This window comes from Pan paniscus, chromosome 5 (genome assembly GCF_029289425.2).
Source record: "Pan paniscus chromosome 5, NHGRI_mPanPan1-v2.0_pri, whole genome shotgun sequence".
Taxonomy (NCBI): Eukaryota; Metazoa; Chordata; class Mammalia; order Primates; family Hominidae; genus Pan; species Pan paniscus.
In genome coordinates, this window is record NC_073254.2 from 48,793,488 (window position 1) to 48,817,689 (window position 24,202).

At 41.5% G+C, this 24,202-nt stretch overlaps 1 protein-coding gene and 1 long non-coding RNA gene across 2 annotated transcripts in view; both read right to left on the minus strand.

Annotated features, from left to right (window-relative positions):
- The window catches only part of NUDT3 (nudix hydrolase 3), a 111,943-nt gene that overhangs the window by 38,110 nt on the left and 49,631 nt on the right, over window positions 1–24,202 (minus strand). The window contains exon 2 of the mRNA XM_008960613.4: window positions 22,933–23,043. Coding sequence (XP_008958861.1) covers window positions 22,933–23,043 — 111 coding nt within the window. The remainder of the gene's footprint in view (window positions 1–22,932; window positions 23,044–24,202) is intronic.
- The window catches only part of LOC117980572 (uncharacterized), a 50,369-nt gene continuing 49,217 nt past the window's right edge, over window positions 23,051–24,202 (minus strand). Inside the window, exon 3 of the long non-coding RNA XR_004671952.3 lies at window positions 23,051–24,084. This is a non-coding gene — a long non-coding RNA (uncharacterized LOC117980572). The remainder of the gene's footprint in view (window positions 24,085–24,202) is intronic.

A 24,202-nucleotide genomic window follows, 5' to 3' on the forward strand; every position in this document is an offset into this window, starting at 1 on the left:
TAACCAAAAGACACAGAAAGTTAGAAGATTTAGTCAATGTGTCCAAGCCTGTGGCAAGAGAGGAGAGATAGGGCTTTTCTAGGAAAACAGAGCTGGGACAGTAAAAAAAAAGGCCTGGGATGGTAGAAAATGACAGCTGTAAGGCAGGGAAAACTCAAACCATGTTTTTTCTGTGCTCTCACACCAAACAATCAACACAGAAGGCTTCTGTAACAAAATGTGTGGGGATTTTCCTCTCCCACACCAAGCAGGGATCAGTTCTGCAGTGGATGCCAGCAGGTTGTCATCCAACTCAATTCTGAATCTATCTACCGGAAGACAGCCCCAGAAACCAAGGTTGAGGGCTCAGTCCCACAACACCCTCCTTCCTACCAGTCACAAGTCCGGGCCTCTAGAACTTCTGACCAACTAGCTTCAAGTTGGGATTTCCATGACCCCCTATTTGGGCTCAATTGCTAAAGCAGCTCACATAACTCAGGGAAACTCACATTTACCAGTATATTACAATGAATATAAGCCATACAGATTAAGAGATGCACAGGGCGAGGTTGGGGGAAGCTGCACAGAGCTTCCATGGCTTCCCTGGGTGTGCTGCTCTCTAGGAACCTCCACGTGTTCAGTTACCCAGAAGCTCCCTGAACTCTGTCCTCTTAGGCCTTTTATGGAGACTTCATTGGATAGGCATGATTGGACAACCATGTTGAAATGTGATTGAACACAAAGGGTATGAGTTAATACTAATCGACTGAGTAGGAAAACCTAGCAAGGCCTGTTTGTTCAGATTCTTCTTGGCCTTTCTGTGCAGGATTTCTTCCTCTAACATATGGGGCATGACCTTCTCTGGAATGAGGATCTTGTGACCCATAATCATAAAGGCGGGGAAAGATTAGAGTCCTGCCTTGGGCAGGTAAAAGGAGGGCAGGAGAAAGTCAGAGACAGAGATTCTGTTTTCTGAGGCCTGCTCCTGAGGCCTAAAGTGCTCCAACATTATAACAAAAGACTGTTAACTCCAAAAGGCTATGACAGTTAGGAGCTGGGAACCTGAGATGAAAACATATATATATGTGTCAATATCACAACAGTAAAGAGAAACTTTTGTCTCCTTTTTAATAATTTACATGAACCTCCTAGTTCACTTCTGTATCCAATATTTGAAAATACTCTTGAAAAGCCCACAGTCAAGAAGGAGGGCTGTTAATAGGCGAAAACTCACACAAAAGGAAATATATCAAAATGTTACTAGTGGCGAGTATGAAAATTTTAAATTTTGTTCTTTTTACTTTTCTGCTCTTTTTTTTTTGGAGACGGAGTCTCGTATGGTTGCCTGGGCTGGAGTGCAGTGGTGTGATCTCGGCTCACTGCAACCTCCGCCTCCCGGGTTTAAAGCGATTCTCCTGCTTCAGGCTCCCAAGTAACTGGGATTACTGGCGCCTGCCACCACGCCCAGCTGATTTTTGTATTTTTAGAAATAGGGTTTCATCATGTTGGCCAGGCTAGTCTCAAACTCCTAACCTCGTGATCCGCCCACCTTGGCCTCCCAAAGTGCTGGGATTACAGGCGTGAGCCACTGCACCCAGCCTACTTTTCTGCTTTTAAAATGTTCACACTAGGCTGGGCACAGTGACTTAACACCTGTAATCTCAGCACCCTGGGAGGCCAAAGTGGGTGGATTTCTTGAGCCCGGAGTTCGAGACCAGCCTGGTCAACATGGTGAAACCCCATTTCTACAAAAAATACAAGAAAATTAGCCAGGCGTGGTGGCATGCACCTGTGGTCCCAGCTACTCAGGAGGCTGAGGTGGGAGGATCACCTGAGCTCAGGAGGTCGAGGCTGCAGTGAGCTATGATCACACCACTCCATTCGAGCTTGGACAAAGTGAGACCCTGTCTCAAAATAAATAAATAAATAGTCCACATTAAATATACAGGAAAAACACACTTGAAATTTACATTACAATGAGATGGTGAAAAAAGCACTTACATATCAGCATGGAAAGTCATAAAAGCTTTGATAAAATGTAGTGACTAAGCTGAAAACCCAAAGAGGTGTCTCTAGGTGGCAAAAGGATAGGGCACGGTTTCTAGCAGGAGGGACAGGAGGGAACCGCATGCATTATGTCAGATGTGTGGGGTCCTGGAAAGCAGTTAGAATGACTGGCACATAGGGTCCGAGATAGCACAGACATCCTTAAGGTTATAATATGTGTTGTCTCAGGCCAGGCACGGTGGCTCACGCATGTGAACCTAGCACTCTGGGAGGCCGAGGCAGGTGGATTGCCTGAGCTCAGGAGGTCAAGACCAGCCTGGGCAACACAGTGAAACCCCATCTCTACTAAAATACAAAACACTAGCTGGGCGTGGTGATGCCCACCTGTAATCCCAGCTACTCAAGAGGCTGAGACAGGAGAATCGCTTGAACCTGGGAGGCAGAGATTGCAGTGAGCCGAGATCGTACCACTGCACTCCAGCCTGCGCAACAGAGCGAGACTCCATCTCAAAAATAATAATAATAATAAAATAATAATAATAACGTGTGTTGTCTCCTTCATCATTAATAGAATTAGTTTTAAAATCTTGGCTAATGTAGTAAGAGCAAGATACCAGCTTGCTTTAATTTGCATTCATCTGATAATCAGTGAGGTATAATATATATATTTTTCGCTTATTATTTCTTCTCTGCTTAGAAGTGGCAAATCTCAGGGAAGATCGACCACCACTATCTTTCCCAATCCATTCCATGGGTATGCAAGTCACTGAGCAGTACTACACTCTCACCAAGGCGCCCAGGTACTAGAACCTCCTCAAGTGACATGAGCATCAGGAAGCACACAGCATACCTATGTGCAACTCACCAAAAATATTTATCCTAAATCTAATCAAGCCTCCAAACCTGGGCTGTTCAAAATGGTGAACATGATATACATGTAGCTACTGAGCACTTGAAATGTGGCTAGTGTAACTAAGAAACTGAATTTTGTATTTATTTAATTTTAATTAGTTTGTTTTTGTTGTTGTTGTTTTACCGCTTCTTGTGAAGCAGAACTATCCCATAGGCAGTGTGCCCAGAAAGCCTTAATTAGTTTAACTAGCCACGTAAGGCAGCTAGTGGCTGCCATACGGAACAACAAAAATATAGAACTTTTCCTTCACTTCAGAAAGTTCTATTGGATGGCACTGTTTTAGACTAAGTTGCTGGAAATACAGAGGATGGGGAAAGAAGTTAAAGGAAACCAGGAAGAAACAATCAAACAAAACCAGGATGTGAGGCATTTTATAAGACAACTACCCTGGACTCTTTTTTTTTTTTTTTTTTGAGACGGAGTTTCGCTCTGTCGCCCAGGCTGGAGTGCAGTGGCACGATTTCAGCTCACTGCAACCTCCGCCTCCCGGGTTCATGCCATTCTCCTGCCTCAGCCTCCCGAGTAGCTGGGCTATAGGCACCCGCCACCACGCACGGCTAATTTTTTGTACTTTTAGTAGAGACGGGGTTTCACTGTGTTAGCCAGGATGGTCTTGATCTCCTGACCTTGTGATCCGCCCACCTTGGCCTCCCAAAATACTGGGACTACAGGCATGAGCCACTGCGCCCGGTCACTGGACTCTTATAAAACAGTCAGTATCTTTGGGGACAGGCATATGGGAAGAATGGAAATACAGTTCTATGATAAAACAGCCTAAAAAGACATACAAGCAACAGTAATGTGTGAACCTAGGTTAAGGCCTAGTGAGGAAACAAATATAACAAACATTTCATGATAACTGGGGACATTTGAATATAGAGTCAATACTGGATAATATCATGGAATTATTACAAATTTCTTTAGATGTGACAATGGTATGTGGTTATGTAGGAGACTGGCCTTATTCCAAAGAGATGCATGCTACTATTCACAATAGCAAAGAGGTGGAATCAACCCAAGTGCCCATCAATAGTGGACTGGATAAAGAAAGTGTACATATACAAAATGGAATACTATGCAGCCATAACAAAGAACGAAATAATGTCCTTTGCAGCAACATGGTTACAGCTGGAGCCCATTATCCTAAGCAAATTAACACAGAAACAGAAAACCAAATACTGCATGTTCTCACTTATGAGTGGGAGTTAAACGCTGGGTACACATGTGCACAAAGATGGGAACAATAAACACTGGGGATTCTAAAAGTGGGGTGGGGGGAGGTTGAAAAACAACCCATCAGGTATTATGCTTGCTATTTGGGTGACAGGGTCATTAGAAGCCAAAACCTCAGCAACATGCAATATACTCATGTGCACATGTATCCCCCAAATCTAAATTTTAAAATGGAAAGAAGGAAAGAGAGGGAGGAAGGGTGGGCGGGCACAAAGAAAGACGGGCTGGGCACAGTGGCCCATAATCCCAGCACTTTGGGAGGCCAAGGCATGTGTATCTCTTGAACCCAGGATTTCAAGACCAGCCTGGGAAACATGGTGAAACTCCATCTCTACAAAAAATACAAAAATTAGCTGGGTGTGGTGGCTTGTGCCTGTAGTCCCAGCTACTCAGGAGGTTAACGTGGGAGGACTGCTTGAGCCTGGGAGGTAGAGGTGACAGTAAGCAGAGATTGCACCACTGTACTCCAGCCTGGGTAACACAGGGAGATCCTGTCTCAAAAAAAAAGAGAAAAGAAACAAGAAACAAAGAAGAGAAGAGAAGCGAAGAGAAGAGAAAAAAGAGAAAAGGAAAAGAAATACATGCTAAAGAATAGAATTTAGGAGTGATGTGTCACACTATCTACAACTTTACATTCAAATGGAATAGCCAAAAAAGTAACAATATAGAAAGATAAAGCGAGTACGCAAAAGGTTAAAAGATATTATATTTAGAAGAAGGTATAGTGTTTATTGTACTATTTTTGAATTTTTCTTGTATGCTTGAAAATTTTCATGATTGAAAAGTTCGGAAAAATAATTAGCCATGGAATTAGGGTAATATATAATCTTCTTTGCGCTGTCTTTTCATTCTACTAGGAACACGTATTATTTTTATGAACAGAAAAAAATGGTAAGCTACAGTGGGCACTAGCTTAATCAAGTGATCAAACTTGGCTACACTAATATACTAATAGCATCACTAAGTGCTTACAAGGAGCACTTAAAAGCCTTCAGAATGGGCTGGGCGTGGTGGTTCATGCCTGTAATCCCAGTATTTTGGGAGGTCGAGGTGCACAGATCACCTGAGGTCAGGAGTTTGAGACCAGCCTGGCCAACACGGGAAACCCCGTCTCTACTAAAGATACAAAATTAACCTGGCATGGTGGCACACACCTCTAATCCCAGCTACTCAGGAGACTGTGAGGCAGAAGAATGGCTTGAACCCAGGAGGCAGAGGTTGCAGTGAGCTGAGATCACACCACTGCACTCCAGCATGGGCAACAGAGCAAGACTACGCTTGCAAAAAAAAAAAAAAGCCTTCAGAATAAGAGCCTTGTTTAGATCATATAATTGTTGTTGTTGTTGTTTTTGAGATAGGGTCTCACTTGTGCCCAGGACAGAGTGCAGTGGCATGATCATAGCTCACTGTAATCTTGACTTCCTGGCCTCAAGTGATCCTCCTGCCTTGGCCTCCCAAAGTATTGGGATTACAGGCATAAGCCACTGCACCCAGCATGTCTCCATTTTTAGGGTTAAAACTTTACAAATCACTCTAATGGTCTTAGTCAAAAGCACCTATATATTTAAAACTAAAATGGTCACTAACACAAATATGTAATAACATTATGAATATCACTTTTTATATAGTCAATAGTATCTACCATGAATTTTTGCAAACACCAGAATGACAGAGTCACTAAAAAGTCAATCATCTTAAGGATGACTCTAGAAGTAATCATGGTAATAACCCAGAGGCAGCCATTTACCATTTAGTAACAGCCTCAGAGCAGAGATGCTTCTCTGAAAAGAGAGAGAGGCGGTTCTACTAGGAATATGGCTGTGGGGCCAGTGTTGAATTACACTCGGCCACGTGAGCACAGAGCAAAAGCTGAGCACAGGAATCATCACAATTGCAACTCAGCCAGGCCCTGCACTGGAGGCTATGTCTATGCCAAGGCTTGCCTTCATCCCCGAACTGTAACTGAGAGGGAAGGCCCTTTCTAAGTTCTCAGCTGCCAGAAACAGGAGATTCAATACCGATTTACTTAAGGGCCTGAAAGGTAATGCCAGAGATCTATGGGATTCATTCTGTCTTCTAATGTAAAACTGCCTCACACCACCTTCTACATTAAAACATGATATGCTTTCACTGATCACTTTATATAATGAATTTTTTTTTCTTTTTTCTTTTTTAAAGAGACAGGGTCTCGATCTGTTGCCCATAGCTTGCTGCAGCCTCAAACTCCTGGGCTTAAGCGATCCTCCCTCCTCAGCCTCCTGAGTAGATGGAACTATAAGTGCAAGCCACCATGTCTGGTTCCTTTTTAAAAACTTTTTGTAGAGATAAGGTCTCCCTTTGTTGCCTAGGCTGGTCTCAAATTCCTGGGCTCAAGTGATCCTCCCACCTGGGCTTCTCAAAGTGCTGGAATTATAGGCGTGAGCCACTGCACCCAGACAAAATTATTTTTCTAAGGATAAGCTTTTAACTTCTTTTGCTGTATTTTTGTGTATGAGTTTTCCTAGGAGGGCGGAATAAAGATGCTTCCTCACACAAAAATATATGTTCATGTTAGGTGAACAAAGGTTTTCCTGAAATTTTTACTACGGAGCCACATTTCCCACTAAATCCTTTAAAAAGAATAAATTATCAGAATAAGATCCTCACATATAATGTACTAAGACACAATGATTCTTATATATTGTAGTGCTGTGACCAAAGGAGATAAAAATATCTGTCTTCTTATCAAGTAAAAATAAAGACACGGTAGTGCTGACAGACATGGCAATGTTGACAAACATACAATCTGTCTTAGGGAAAGTGGCATCTATCACATCACCGTCCTTTGTAGCTTCCAGCTCAGGAACTTGAATATAGCTGGTATATATATAATAAGTACTTATGCTTATTTTCTCAACTTTTCATTTTGAAAAATGTCAAACATACAGAAAAATTATTTGCCTATTTTAGTTCTGATTTTAAAGATAAAGCCATAGGCCTAGGCCATACATGTACATTGTTATTAGGAATTCATGTTCATGTGATTTAAAATCCTTAAAAAATTAAATAATGGAAGTTCGAGAATGCCATCTACATAAAGCCTGCTTTTAAACAAACGGGAGCAACTCGTGGTCTCTCCTGACTTTTTACATCTAGATACACTTTCTAATTTTAACAATTTACATCTAGATAATTTTAGCAAACTACATCTAGCTACACTTTCTAATTTTAACATTTTTATTTAACAGTAAAATATTCCCAAGGTTAAAAACCTTTATTTGCTTTCGGAGACAAAAAAACAAAAACTATCTTCTAAGAGGTTGGAGTTTATCAATTTACAGTTTAAAATAAAGTTAAAATTCGAAACACAGCTCATTCATTTAATTAACACATACTTTGGTTGTTTTTCACTATGAGCCTTTCAGTCCTACTACTGTTGTTGTCTTTTTAATCCATATGCAGATATTACTCTAACATTTTTAAAAGCCAATTTTTCAAATTAGTTGCCCACATTGAAAGATCAGAAGATCTTACATGATAATCCAGCTTTTTTTTTTTTTCTTTTTTTTGACACGGAGTCTTGCTCTGCTGCCCAGGCTGGAGTGCAGTGGCGTGATCTCAGCTCACTGCAACCTCTGCCTCCTAGGTTCAAGCAATTCTCCTGCCTCAGCCTCCTGACTAACTGGGATTATAGGCACCCGCCACCATGCCCAGCTAATTTTCATATTTTTAGTAGAGACAGGGTTTCACCATGTTGGTCAGGCTGGTTTCGAACTCCTAACCTCAGGTGATCCACCCGCCGTGGCCTCCCAAAGTGCTGGGATTACAGGCGTGAAATGTAGGGTCCGGCCCTACGGGGCTTGACGGGTGTTCTCCCCGTGTGTGGAGACGAGAGATCGTACGAAATAAAGACACATGACAAAGAGATAAAAGAGAAAACAGCTGGGCCCGGGGGGACTACTACCACCAAGACGCGGAGACCGGTAGTGGCCCTGAATGGCTGGGTGCACTGATATTTATTGTATACAACACAAGGGGGCAGGGTAAGGAGGGTGAGTCATCCAAATGATTGATAAGGTCAAGCAAGTCACATGATCATAGGACAGGGGGCCCTTCCCTTATAGGTAGCCGAAGCAGAGAGGGAAGGCAGCATACGTCAGCATTTTCTTCTACTCACTTATCAGAAAGATCAAAGACAGGCCGGGCGCGGTGGCTCACCTGTAATCCCAGCACTTTGGGAGGCCGAGGCGGGTGGATCACGAGGTCAAGAGATCGAGACCATCCTGGCCAACATGGTGAAATCCTGTCTCTACTAAAAATACAAAAAATTAGCTGGGTATGGTAGTGCGCACCTGTATTCCCAGCTAGTTGGGAGGCTGAGACAGGAAAATCGCTTGAACCTGGGAGGTGGAGGTTGCAGTGAGCTGAGATCGTGCCACTGCACTCCAGCCTAGCAATAGGGCGAGACTCCGCCTCAAAAAAAAAAAAAGAAGAAAGAAAGATCAAAGATTTTAAGACTTTAACTATTTCTTTTACCGCTATCTTCTAAGAACTTCAAAAAGGAACCAGGAGTATGGGAGGAACATGAAAGTGGACAAGGAGCGTGACCACTGAAGCACAGCACTACAGAGAGGGGTTTAAGCTTCCAGATGACTGTGGGCAGGCCTGGATAATATCCAACCTCCCACAAGAAGCAGGTGAAGCAGAGTGTTCCCTGACTCCTCCAAGGAAAGGGAGACTTCCTTTCACAGTCTGCTAAGTAACTGGTGTCTTCCCAGGCGCTGGCGTTACCGCTTGACCAAGGAGCCCTCAAGCAGCCCTTATGCGGATGTGACAGAGGGCTCACCTCTTGCCTTCTTGGTCACTGCTCACGATGTCCCTTCAGCACCTGACCCTGTACCTGCCAGTTATTCCTTGGTTATATTAGTAATACAACAAAGAGTAATATTAAAAGCTAATGATTAATAATGTTTACGCTAATGATTGATAATGTCCATGATCATCTCTATATCTAATTTGTATGATAACTATTCTTATTCTAACTACTTTCTTTATTATACTGAAACAGTTTGTGCCTTCAGTCTCTTGCCTCGGCACCTGGGTAATCTTCCGCCCACAGTGAACCACCACGCCCGGCCAAGAATCCAGCTTTCAAGTTTCTCTTGAAACATCAGAGGATCTGATCACACTGGGTCTTCCCCTTACCCCCATCTTTATTTAGGTCTAACTGACAAATAAAAATTATATACATTTACGGTGTACTGCATGACGTTTTGATGTATGTATACACACTGGGACTTAACTACCACTAGTGTATTAGTGTAGCCAAGTTTTATCACTTGATTAAGCTAGCGCCCACTCCACTATAGCTTACCATTTTTTTCTGATTATAAAAATAATACATGTTCCTAGTAGAATGAAAAAACAGAAAGTACAAAGAAGATTGCATATTATCCTAATTCAAGCATCTGTGTATACTTTTTTTGTTGTTAACAGGGTCTTGATCTGTAACCCAGGCTGGAATGTACTGGTGCAATCACGGCTCACTGCAGCCTTGATGCTAGGCTCAAGCAATCCTCCCTCCTCAGCCTCCCAAGTAGCTGGGACTACAGCTGTACCCACCTTGTCAGAGGTGTACTTACTGTCAACTGCCTGTCCCCTTCCTGACAAGTTTATGAGCCGGAGACCCCTGACCATATTAATTCCTCATAATTCCCCAAACTGCTATACTTATGTTGAAATCTTCAAAAGTATCCTTAATATATTATTCATAAAGTTTTGCTACTAAATGATATATAATTTTGTGATTAAAGTTCTGGGTTTTAAAAATGCATGTTATTTCTCTGATAAATCCTATGATAGCCTACACTCCACTTTCTATTCACAACTGCTCAGGCTGGGTAAAAGGTACAGATGAAAATACAACACAGTCATACTGTGCCTTCACTTTTTTTCCCCTACTCCAGAGCCAAACATTAATGAACTAAAAAACTGGTGACAATGAATATCTTAAATTACTCCCAAGTAGTCACAGATTTTTTAAGTGTTCTACTCTTGTATAACATGAAACATGAAATTCTGCTTTCCTGTTAGAGACTGTTCTGAGATACCATATGGAGCCTTCTGGTTGCTATGTGTGTGTTGTGTATATATATAGAGAGATATACATAAAAATACATATATACATAGATATACACACATATACACAAATATATATATAAAAAAGAGAACAACCATTTTTTTTTTGAGATGAAGTCTCGCTCTTATCCCCCAGGCTGGGGTGCAATGGCGCGATCTCAGCTCACTGCAACTTCCACCGCCCGGGTTCAAGCGATTCTCCTGCCTCAGCCTGCCGAGTAGCTGGGATTACAGGCGCCTGCCACCACGCCTGGCTAATTTTTGTATTTTTAGTAGAGACGGGGTTTCCCCATGTTGGCCAGGCTGGTCTCGAACTCCTGACCTCAGGTGATCCGCCTGCCTTGGCCTCCCAAAGTGCTGAGATTACAGGCGTGAACCACCGTGCCCAGCCAAGAACAACCATTCTTTTGCAGGGACAGGGAATACATGGTACAGGAATTAGGATGAGAAGATACTTAAAAAAAAAATTTTTTTTTTATTATACTTTAAGTTCTAGGGTACATGTGCACAACTTGCAGGTTTGTTACATATGTATACATGTGCCATGTTGGTGTGCTGCACCCATTAACTCCTCATTTACATTAGGTATATCTCCTAATGCTATCCCTCCCCCAACCCCACCCCATGGCAGGCCCTGGTGTGTGATGTTCCCCACCCTGTGTCCAAGTGTTCTCATTGTTCAATTCCCACCCATGAGTGATAACATGCGGTGTTTGGTTTTCTGTCCTTGTGACAGTTTGCTCAGAATGATGGTTTCCAGCTTCATCCATGTCCCTACAAAGGACATGAACTCATCCTTTTTTATGGCTGCATAGTATTCCACAGTGCCTATGTGCCACATTTTCTTAATCCAGTCTATCATTGATGGACATTTGGATTGGTTCCAAGTCTTTGCTATTGTGAATAGTGCTGCAGTAAACATACGTGTGCATGTGTCTTTATAGCAGCATGATTTATAATCCTTTGGGTATATACCCAGTAATGGGATGGCTGGATCAAATGGTATTTCTAGTTCTAGATCCTTGAAGAATCACCATGCTGTCTTCCACAATGGTTGAACTAATTTACAGTCCCACCAACAGTGTAAAAGTGTTCCTATTTCAACACATCCTCTCTAGTACCTGTTGTTTCCTGACTTTTTAATGATCGCCATTCTAACTGGTGTGAGATGGTACCTCATTGTGGTTTTGATTTGCATTTCTCTAATGGCCAGTGATGATGAGCATTTTTTCATGTGTCTGTTGGCTGCGTAAATGCAGAAGATACACATTTTTTAAATAAAGTTCACTATGGCATTTTCCATATTCTTATTAGAAAATAAAAATGGTGCTGGGCATGGTGGCTCGTGCCTATAATCCTAGCACTTTTGGAGGCCAAGGTGGACAGATTGCTTGAATTCAGGAGTTTGAGACCAGCCTGGGCAACATGGTGGAACCCCGGCTCTACAAAAAATACAAAAATTAGCTGGGTGTGGTGGTGCATGCTTACTTGTAGTCCCAGCTACTCAGGAGGCCAAGGTGGGAGGATCACTTGAGCCAGGGAGGTGGAGGTGGCAGTGAGCTGAGATCACACCACTGCACTCCAACCTAAGCAACAGAGCAAGACTCTGTCTCCAAAAAGAAAAAAAAAAAAAAGAAAAAGAAAAGAAAATACAAATGGAATCAAGAAGAGTTAAAATAACTTCTTTTTTTTGAGATGGAGTCTCACTGTGATGCCCAGGCTGGAGTGCAATGGCACGATCTTGGCTCACTGCAACCTCTGCTTTCCAGGTTCAAGCAATTCTCCTGCCTCAGCCTCCTGAGTAGCTGGGACTACAGGCACATGCTACCACGCCCAGCTAATTTTTGTACTTTTAGTAGAGATGGGGTTTCACCATATTGGCCAGGCTAGTCTCGAACTCCTGACCTCAAGTGATCCACCCACCTTGGGCTCCCAAAGTGCTGGGATAATAAGGGTGAGCCACCGCACCTGGCCTAAAATAACTTCTTGATAGACTGCGGATAGATTAACAAGGCTAGAGATAATTGAGCAGCTCTGAACTCTTGCGGTGCCATTAGGAAGGCAACCTCAATTATTCTACATTAAGGTATTTAGACTTTCAAACTTTCTTTTTTTTTTTTTTTTCCAAACTTTCTTTTTAAGTTGTCCATGACCTGCTGGATTTTTCTTTTCTTTTACAACTTTCTTTAATGAAGGTTAATTAAGTAAAACATGCTGTGGAATTTTTATTTTATGTATGACACTGTACATACTAACTTGTACAAAAACTTGAGGGAGGGCAGCAAAGATACAGGGAAATCTAAGCAGATATCACCAACCTGAAGATGGACTGTTTCTATGGCAAAGCAACAGGTGGCATGAGCCAGAGGAGTAGCACAGAAGTACTATTAGGATAGAAGTGAGGAAGTCACAGAGAACTAACCACACTTTTTAAAAAAGCAATGGCTCTGTCACAAACTATCAGGCTGACTACAAATACAGTCGGCCCTCCGTATTTGTGCACTACACGTCTGTGGATTCAACCAACTGCAGATCAAGAATTTTTTAAAAAATTGTATCTGTACTGAACACGTACCGACTTTGTTCCCTTGTATTTCCTAAACAATATAGTATAACTACAGTCGATCCTTGAATAATGTTGATCCTTGAACAAGCTGGTAGGGTGCCAACTCCCACGCAGTCAAACATCTGTGTATACTTTTTTTTTTTTGTTAACAGACAGGTCTTGATCTGTCACCCAGGCTGGAATGCACTGGCACAATCATGGCTCACTGCAGCCTTGATGCTGGGCTCAAGCAATCCTCCCTCCTCAGCCTCCCAAGTAACTGGGACTACAGGTATGTGTCAACACGCCCAACTAATTTTTTTTTAATTTTTTTGTTTTTTGTAGCGATACGGTCTCACTATGTTGCCCAGGCTGTTCTTAAACTCCTAACCTCTAGCCACCATGTCTGGTGGGTATATAATTTTTGACTCTCTCAAAACTTAACTACTAATAATCTACTACTGACCAGAAGCCTTACCAATAACAGTTGATTAACATATATTCTGTATGTTGTGTGTATTATTTACTATACTCTTATATTAAAGCTAGAAAAAGAAAATGTTATTAAGAAAACCATAAGGAAGAGAAAATATATTTACTATTCATTAGGTGGAAGTGGAGCCCAGTAAAGGTTTTTTCCTCGTCATCTTCACATTGAGTAGGCTAAGGAAGAGGAGGAGGAAGAGGAGGGGTTGGTCTTGCTGTCTCAGGGGCCACCTCAGAGGCAGAAGTGAAGGAGGTAAAAGAGGAAGCAGGAAAGGCAGGCACACTCAGTATAATGGTGTAACTTTTACTGGAAAAAAATCCACATATAAACGAACCCGTGCAGTTCAATCCCCTGTTGTTTAAGGGTCAACTGTATTTACATAGTGTTTACATTGCATGAGGTAGCATAAGTAATCTACAAATGAACTAAAGTATATGGGAGGATATGTGTAGGTCATATGCAAATACTCTGCCACTTTATATAAGGCGCTTGAGCATTGGCAGATTTTTATATCCATCAGGGGTCCTGAAACCAATACCAAGGAATGGCTATACTGTAGGCACATAATTTTCTCCTCCTGTTTCTGTTTTTGGATGTTCTCTATTCTTGTGATAATACTCTTGGGATGGCTGAGGTGAGAAAAGGTAAAGGAAATGGGAATGTAAGACGAAGAGAAGACAGAACGGTTTCAGACACAGCTTCCCTTTTTTCCCCTGTCAGACAAGAGTTTTACCTTTCCCACTGAATTAGCAAGAAAGAATAGCTCTGAGATCATACAAAGAGGTGCTTTTCTTTTTTATTACAGAAAGACTATCACATGGCTGGCTCACACAGCTTCTGCTGCCCTAGTCTAAAGAGGCACTGTTACTAAAGCCCATGGCAGGCCATGGGAGCAAGCCTGTTCCCCTAACCCTGTAAGGGGTCACTCTAAAAGGATTTTGACCACAAGCAGCTAAAAAAAGGAAGCTAATTTGCAAAAGGGAATATTTTAGCCCTCCCCTTACATGTGATTGCTAATGTGTCAAATGCTTCAGATTTATCTGTTTCTGAAATTCAGCCAATATGCTAAAATTTTTAAGCTGGGCTGAACAACGCTTTAGAACAGGTGGAATTTAATGAGACCTAGGACTGACAATGCCATGATAAACTACTGAATAATCTCAATCCTTTCATGTTTATATAAAAACTTTTTCTAGTAACAAAAGAAACATACACTCAATGCAGAAAACTTGATAACCTACGAACTAACATAAAGATAACCACTGCAAACATTTTGGTGGACATCTTTCAAGGAGCCATAGCATTAGGAGTGTCGGGGACAAAAGATGTCCTGGATTCAAATCTTACCTTGAGCATATTAGGCTGGACACAACTTGTTGGGGCAAATCACTCAACCTCAGCCTTTTCTCTCCTGTAAAATGTACATAATAACAGTTCCTACTACATACACAGGACCTTTGGAAAAGGTGCTGCAGATGGTACTTAACCATGGGTTGCCATGCTTTTATAGCACGTGACTTCACTACTCTGAGCACAGCTAAGAGAATTAAAAATCAGCAACTGATGCAAAGGTAAGGTAGACATTTTCAAAATAGCCAGAAGCTGATGATGTGACCTGGCAGCTCTGCCCAAAGGGGCATACTACATGAAGTTGTCACTAGGCAAAACCAATCAGGTCCTCTCTTAGGAAGGCTGAATACAGAGTCAACAGACAGGTAAGTTTTGCATAAGACAGGAAAAACACAAAATAAAAGCAGTAAGCTAAGAGGCTGAGAAGAGATGAGATAGGCAGGTCCTCCGCAGTGGAAGAGGGGGGCTGAGCCATTGGCGTGTGACCAGGCTCCTTGAGCCACTCTGCATTTCCACTGTTGTTCCACCTGTCACGAGTGATGCCTGCCGGTGCACTGTGACCCAAGTTTCCAGCTTTGTACAGCCTTGGCTGGGCAGTTGCTGTGACAATGTCATGTTCTTCCTCACTTAACTGAGGCATTTGGAGAGTATGTCTATTTCTGACAACCTAAAAGGGCACATTGCAGTTGCATTTCTGTAGCTGTTCTAACAGTGAGGTCAATAATTGTAGCACTCTATTAAGCACTTGAGATATGTGTTGAGCACTGGAGATTCGACAATGAGCAAGAAAAAATGGGACCGGGGGCGGTGGCTCGCACCTGTAATCCCAGCACTTTGGGAGGCCGAGGCAGGTGGATCACCTGAGGTGAGGAGTTAAGAGACCAGCCTGACCAACATGGTGAAACCCCGTCTCTACTAAAAATACGAAACTAGCCCGGCATGGTAGTGCACACCTATAATCCCAGCTATCTGGGAGGCTGAGGCAGGAGAATCATTTGAACCCAGGAGGCGGAGGTTGCAGTGAGCCAAGATGGTGCACTCCAGCATGGGCGACAACAGTGAAACTCCATCTCAAAAAAAGAAAAAAGAAAAAATGGGGACCAGGTACAACGGCCTACACCTGTAATCCCAGCACTTTGGGAAGCTGAGGGAGGAGGGGCTGGAAGCTAGGAGACCCTCGGCAACATAGCAAGACCCTGTCTCTAATAAATAATAATAATAAATTAGCCAGGCATGGTGGCATGCACCGGTAGTCCCAGCTACTCAGGGGGCTGAGGAAGGAAGATTGCTTGAGCCCAGGAGTTTGAGGTTACAGTGAACTATGACCATATCACTGCACTCTAGCCTGGGAAGAAAAGAAAAAGAAAAAAAAAAAAGGAAAAGGAAAAGAGGAGAGAGAGAGAAAGAGGGAGAGAAAGAAAGAGAGAGAAGAGAGAGAGGAAGGAAGGAAGGAAGACTACGCAGAGTATAAAGTCTAGCACAAAAGACAGATAATTAAACAAGCAACATCAATAAAGCATGAACAATACCACAGTGCTAGAAATACAGACTGCAATGGAAACATACAGCATGAGTGAACCTACTAGAAGGAATCACAAAGATTTCATGAATGAAGTAACCTTCATGTTGATTGACTAAATTTGCTATGTTGATTCATGCTGTGTGAACTCCATGACCCCCAGCCTTGTGATGTTATGGAGTTTTGATGAAGCAAAAGTGAACAGGGTCAGTGTGGCCTATCAGGTCACCTAAGAGTCGTGGCCTCATTTAATAGGAAGGCTCAGTTTGTTCAACAGGTAAGCATCTTTCAATCCTAGAAACATTTAGAATTAAATATAAAAATGTTTAAGGGAATCAATAAATATTTTATAATTTATAATATTTTAGTCTTAAATATTATAATGTTCATTACCACAGAAGTATTTTTGTGTGAAGGAGACCAGACATAATCTAAGATTTTGTAATGCTTACAAGAATGTTACTTATTCTGGCTGGCAGTCTTGTGGCCTCAAATTTTAAAAATATAGTTGAATAATTTATTTCTGACTCATGATTTTAAGTTAAAAATCTTAAGAAGCTTATATATAGCATGGGAATATTTAAAGACTCTAAAACATCTTATTTCTAAGTGTAATATATGAGACTTACAGGAGTTTGTAAAAAAAAAAAAGTGTTTTTTTCTTTGAAAATGCTGTGTTTTTTTTGTTTTTTAAGATGAGGTCTTGCTACGTTGCCCTGGCTGGTCTTAAACTCCTAGGCTCACGTGATCCTCCTGCCTCAGCCTCCCCAGTAGCTGGGACTACAGGCCCATACCACCAGGCCTGGCTATAAGTGTCTTTATTATTAATTTTTATTGACACATAATAATTTTAAGTATTTATGGAGTACAGTGACATTTTGCTACATGTATACAATATATAATGATAAATCTGGTTGGGTATAATATGGCTGTAATCCCAGCATTTTGGGAGGCCGAGGCGGGTGGACTGCCTAAGGTCAGGAGTTTTAGACCAGCCTGGCCAACATGATGAAACCCCGTCTCTACTAAAAATACAAAAATTAGCTGGGCATGGTGGTGGGCATCTGTAATCCCCGCTACATGGGAGGCTGAGGCAGGAGAATCGCTTGAAACCCAGAGGCGGAGGTTGCAGTGAGCACTTCAGGCTGGATGACAGAGCGAGACTCCATCTCAAAACAAACAAACAAACAAACAAAAGGTTATATACACATTTGAGTGGGGTGGGGGAGTTTGGGAGGGGTGTTGCTGCTCCTAATCCCTGCCTTGTTCAATGTATTTTTTGGCCATTTGTCTTCTTTTGAGAAACGTTTATTCACATCATTTGCACATTTAATACTAGATTCTTTTTTTTGCTGTTGAATTCTTTGTATATACTGAATAGTAATCCCTTGTTGAATGAGTATTTTGCATATATTTTCTCCCATTCTGTAGACTGTCTCTTCACTGTTGATTGTTTCCTTTGCTGTGCGGAAGGTTTTTAGTTTGATACAATCCAATCTGTCTAAATTTGCTTTTGTTACCTGTGCTTTTGAGGTCTTAACTATAAAATCTTTGTCCAGACCAATGTCCTAAAGTGCTTCCCCCTGTGTTTACTTGTAGTAGTTTTTCACAAGACTTTTTTTCATTGAAGAGCTTTATAAAGTTTTTTTTTTTTTAAGTAGGACAACTGAAGTTCTTTAAAAAAAAAATCAAATATATTAAATGTATAAATGCAATCTGAAACATCTGAAGGTTTTCAACTAATTGGTATAGAGGTATTATCCACACAGCCCCTCAAAAAGTGGCTATTAAAATCTCCTACATTTACAAATAAAAAATCAGATCTGAAAGCATAAACATCTTGAAAACTAAGTGAATCTCTAAACAGTGCTTTGTTTACAAAAGCTTCCCTTCAAGGACAATAAAAAACATCTATCAACATTTCAAGTCTCCGATTTCAAGTCTAATTCTCTGTTGATAAAACTGGAAAATCCACTTCTTTCATTCTGTTTTGATGGAAGCCACTGAACTGTTTCTGTTTCTGTAATGACATGTTCTCTTATTTTTATTGTTTGTACATTTTATTTGGATACTTATTCTAAAGTTCAAAGCAGTTCACAGACATTTCTTTATCCTCTCAATAATGCTGGAATAAAATATGAGATATGATGATATGATTCTCCTCTGACTGCAGAAAAAAAATTAGCTCAAAGTCAGGAAGGATTCTTTAAGGCTGAGAACGGCAGGCAGAGCATGCCTGCAGTCAGAAAAGAATCACATCATCATATCTCATACTTTATTCCAGTATTATTAAGAGAATAAAGTTTCACGATCAGGATTCCTTCAAGACAGGAGCTAGGTAAGATACTAAACATGAGGAGTGTAGTTTAATTATCTGTGCTGCATCTTTCACTTCCTTGCTTCAAGATTATTTTACTCCTATTTCACACTATTCTCCCTTTTACCTATAGAAGGATAGTATGCAATTTCCAGGAAACAAAAGTACAATACCCTATATCCTTCCTACTCCCTCAGTGCATTTCCTGTTGCAAACATCTGGTTTTCTATATCTTAGCTGCACTTGTATAACCCAGGGACAACTCAACTGTAACACTCAAAAACAGAACAGCAACAGTGACAACAAATAAGGTGAGCTTTCCTGAAACAGACACAAATTCCAAATGTGCTCTACAAAAGTAGAACTGCCAGAGATATTCCAACCACAACTCCCAAAACCAAGTATCAAGTCTTTGCACAAGGTCTTTGAACTTTTTCCTCTCTCTCTATTCCAGAACCATCACTCCATTTCAGGTCTTGTAACAATCTGTCTGAATACACAACTGCATGGTCACTCTCAAACACCATTTTTGCCTTAAGCACCTTAGAACCTACAGAAGCCAACTGGATTTAAATCAAAATTATTCAGTTTAGGCCCACCAACTGGCCCTACCACACTTATTTGAACAGTCAAACTCTCAGTTCCTACAGAAAGAGTCAGGCAAAGGTTCTGGTGCCCTCAGGCCTAGGGATGCAAAGTACAGAATCATACCTGCCCTTCAGGGTGTGTCTACACCCTTCTAATTCCGCATTATCCCAGGTCTGACAGGAAAGTGGGAACCCAATTCTGCTTCAGAGTAAAGAAAAGCTCACTAGCTACTTCATCCCTCCTCCATCTAATCTCCCTTATGTGGGGATATCATATATAAGACCATCATCACACTACCTACTGCATCCCCAAAGTCCCTCCAAAATGGGAAAATCTTAAATGAGCAGGTCTATAACCATCCAGACATTCTCCTAGGAGCCAGTCTTTTGTGCCAGAGTTAGCTACTCTGCCAATAAGCCCCCGGCATGCTGTACAAACTATTCCCTCAAAGTTTAATTTTCAAATTATAGTTTCCTATTAACTCTGTATTCTTGGTGAGATGTTAAGCTTATGTGATGATGGCAAAACCCAAATTTCTGTATCCCCAATTTGTGGCCCAGTGTGCAAGATGGATGGGTACTCAATATTTGCTGAACGGACAAATAACATTCAATCAGTAAACAGCTATGAGGAAGGTGCAGACTCTGAACTGGATTCTGTCACAGCTTCACTTTCCCACAGAAACAGGTCTGCCTGATTAAACTACTGACACACTGTAGATCAGACAGCTCTCTCACAAGCCACTGGACACTCTTCTCTAGAGGGGGATGCTTTGCAAAGACATCTCAATTCCTTGATGGGTTAGCACAGCCAGGCAGAGGAGAATGTCTGATACAACTAAAGCAGCTGTTATCATTCACAGGGAATCTGGTTGGGTCAAAATTCTTAATTGCAGACAACAGAATCCAACTTGATTAGTTTAAGATAATGATTTATTAAGGGATAAAAATAGTTTACAGAATCACTAGGAGAGCTCAAGAAACACAGGCCAAGGTTCCAAGACCAATTCTTAAAACCACACTGCAGAACTGGACTGCCAAGGGAGTTGCTGTCTCTGGGGTGGATCAGGAAGCTGCCAAATAAAAGCCACCAGCCAAATCAGGAAGTTAACACTATAGCTGCCAATTCCAAAACCATTATCTCCTTTGTCTAAATGTGTGCCACCAAAACAGATGGGCCTGCTGCTCTCAGAACATGCCCTCCTTGTGACTAAAGCAATCTTGTTCAAGTGCTTTGTATTGGGGATATCTAAATATCATCAAGGAGACTTAGTTGCATTCCTTACCTGAGTTTAGGAAAAGTGCTTTTTAACTTTCTAGTCTCTCCATGTCAGAAGAGTATTGGAATGGGTGTGGAGACCACCAAACCACAGTCCATCCCTCAAAGAGCATTTCTCTCCACAAGATCCATCAGGAGAAATTCTCAGAACACTCACTGGTAACAATTCAATACTCTACTGCAGTAGGATCTCAAAATCACCAGAGGTCCTATTAAAATCAGATTCTGATACAGTAGATCTGGGTTGGGGTCTGAGATTTTCCATTTCTAACAAGCTCCTGGCTGATGCTGATGTTGCTGGTCCATCAATTACACTCTGAGTAGCAAGAGCTTAAACCAGGGATTATCTATGGTTCACCACCGTTTTTATAAATAAGGCTTCACTGGAACATAGCCAGGCCCATTTGTTTATGTATTGTACTGTCTATGGCTACTTTTGCCCTATAATGGCAGAGTTAAATAGCTGTGACAGAGATTGTATGGCCTGTATAATAAATTTTTTCTCACTCTAAAATTACATATTATCTATCCATTCTTTTTTAGAGTAAACATATATTGGCACATTCCAATGTAAGCTAAATTTCTAACAAAATAAACATTTTATCTTCTCTTATTGGCCATGCTTTTAAATTGCTTTAAAGTCTAAGAGGTTTCTCAAAGTCAAATCCTAGACGGTGACGGCTTAGTAGTTTAAACATGGAACCGACATTCCCTTTGCCAGGAAGTTTAAGCATAAGCATACAAAGCAACTCTGAAACACCGACATAACGAGTCTGCTGGGGGACCCTTTGGGGAAAATTTCTTTTCTCTCAAATAAAGAGACCCATGAGGTGAAACTGTGTGTCCTGCATTTGAAAAGAATGTGTAAGGATAGAGCTGTGATAACCATCCTGTCACTACAAGGAGACAAGCCCGCAAACAAAAGCCAAGGATGGCAGAAGAGAAAGAAGGGAAGCACTTGGGCTCTTAATACTGCTGAGTCAGCCAACCTGGGACTTCTTATTATGCGATATAATAAGCCTGTTACAGAACAGTAAGGGGCATAATATTATTTTCAGCTGCATACATCCTAAGTGGTAGAGTGATACATAATTCACAAAGGACATTCATACTCATGTTCTCGTTTGAACCTCATATTCCCCTCCCCTCCCTCCATGACGGAGTAAAAAGGAAGATATTCAAATGAAGGACAAAAGTCCAGGGTGTTTAAAGTTATTTTCTCATAGGTCACGCAGCTATTAACTGACAGTAACAGAAACCAGGATTCCCACGTCAATGTTCTTTTCATTACACCCTCTCTTGATTCCATTTGGTTCTACCCGGGTTAGCCTCCTTACCACCCACTGTAAGAATGCCTTCTCACATCCTCTCTGTCAATGTTTATCACTTTCTATACTCTGACAATTTCCATTTAGGGTATTTCTTCAGCATCTGCATTGTTCCAACCATTGTTCCATCTATCAAAGAAGCATGTATTAATTACTTTCTGTTCACCTAGCTGTGTACTAGGCATGGAAAGTAAGGATTTTTGATGGGAAACGTGATTTTTGCCCTCAGAGAGAACAATCTAGTTATGGGTATAAGATAGATGCTACAATGAGAGTGACATAAGCCAATGTAAGTGTAGGAATTCAGAGTGAGGAAAGAATTCCTTGGATATTCCAAGGGTAAGATTATTCTAAGAGCACTTCATCAAAAGCTGGATCCAAAAGAAACATAGGAATTAGACTTGTTGTAAGTGCTTTTTTATATGTTCTTAGAATCAATCTTATATTCCCTCTGGAACAAGGAAATGGATTTCAAAAGCACTACCTATGTGACCAGGGCAAGTAAACTGGGGCGATAAAGCTTACACAACTGAGTTATGAGTCCTAAATGAGATAACAAGAAAAGCAGAGCATGGTGTCACCACAAGAGGCTATGGAAAAATATTAGTTCGTTTCTCTGGGTTTTCAATTGCAATCTGTTTCTCAGTTTCCCCCAGGCTGTAAATTCTTGAAATAAGAGAACTAAGAGTCCATGACTTTACTTCTTTTATTTATTCTGGAGTATCTAGTAGGATATCGTGGCCCAGGAACTCAACACATGTATGTGGAACATCATGTGACTAAATAAAAAAGAAGATACTATTCTCTCTCAAGTTGTACCATTAACAGTATCTGGCTAACAGAATCACTCCTTTAGCCACAGTTCCATGGCTAGGATGCAGTAAGCACAGGAAAACAAGGGCCTCCTCCAAAGCTTAATGACAATGAGTCATTTATACTAATGCTGCCTGTTCCTCTTACTCCTTAGAGGTCAGGAACTATTTGCTTCTTGATTTTGTGCCACAGGTAACAGGCAGTGTTGGAAGAAATCCATGGGAAGTAACAAAAGTCTGGCATAAAAAGTCATGGGAAGTCTGGCACAGAGTGCCGGTTAACATTACCATGTCACAACTCCATCACCCGGTAATAAAGGAGGGACCGGATAACCATTCATTGCCCTTTTTCTGTGACTGTATATTTATTCAGTGAGTGCTGACATATTAAAGAACTACACAGATAAGACAGGTTCATGATGACGAGGCACAGCTGTGCCCTCTCTTCTCCGTGCATACCTCCTCACAGACTTCACGAACTGCTGCCACACTTGGCTCCTCCTCGGGCTCCATGCCTCCTCCAGGGACAATCCATCTGTCTGGATGGCGACTACTGCTCACGAGTAGCACCTGTTAAGTCACAAAGGTTGCATGGGGGGGTTAAAAATTCAAAGACACATCCACACAAATTCAGAGTTTAAACACCACAAACATCAAAGTGACCAAGACCCACTCTTTGTTTATGCCTTCCCAAATCACTTCTTGCAAAGTAGCTTTCGTTTCTATTTGAAAAAGTAGGCAATCAGCTAGTAAAAGCAGAAGGGCATCTGAAGGCCATTATCTCTACACTCCCCTCAGATGCTCAATCTCCTGCTCTATTTATCCCCTCCTTGTTCCTTTTGCTAGAGCCCTTTGAACACAGACCTGACAAGGTGAATAAAAGACTTCAAAAAAAAAAAAAAGAGGATTGTCACTGATGAGCCTGTCAGCACTGAAAAAGCTGGCCAGAAGACAAAAGGCCCTTGGCCATGATTGCCATCATGGTCCAACACTTTCCCTCCAAGTTTCTCACCCATGAACTGGGAGCTGTATCCCAGTTCCTGCTCCATCAGATGGCCACAGGCCAATACACCACCCTAGACTCTAAGGGACCCTAATTCTCTTGGCCACATGAGAAGTAGAAAAATTCCTTTCATCACATTTTCAGCTAAACTAAAACTGGACTTTTTTAAAAGACTTAGCCAGCATTCTGGTCAGAGTTGAAATAAAAATCTAGAATTTGCCTAGTTCCTTTTCCTTACTTACCCCTCTCTGTAGGAAAGATGCTAAACAAAGTCAGTTGGACTCCCTGTCTGGAGGCTGAGTTGAGTTGGCATTATTTCCAAAACTAAAGGAATCTTCAACTGCTCCCTAAACCATTACTTTCTGATGATGACCTGTGAGCCTACAAACCAAACTCTGCAACCATCCTTGTTGCCTCAAATGAAATGCTACTTCCTTCTCTAGCCCTTATAGATTCCACCACTGCCTTCTAGTTACTGACATTCCAGTCATCCCCAGCCTCTTCCCTGAGGTCTCTGCAGCTATGGACCCTTGGAAACTCTACCTTCATCCTCAGTCCCTCTTGTTCCTGTCATAAGTCTTCTGATGCTCATCTACAAAATATGTGATCTGTAGATTCAGAGAAGATCATGGTGTTATGGGAAGGAAATCCATGAATCCATACTCAGTCACTAATATATAGGCCATGGACTGAAAACTTGTCTTAAACTTACAAGTACTATTTTTC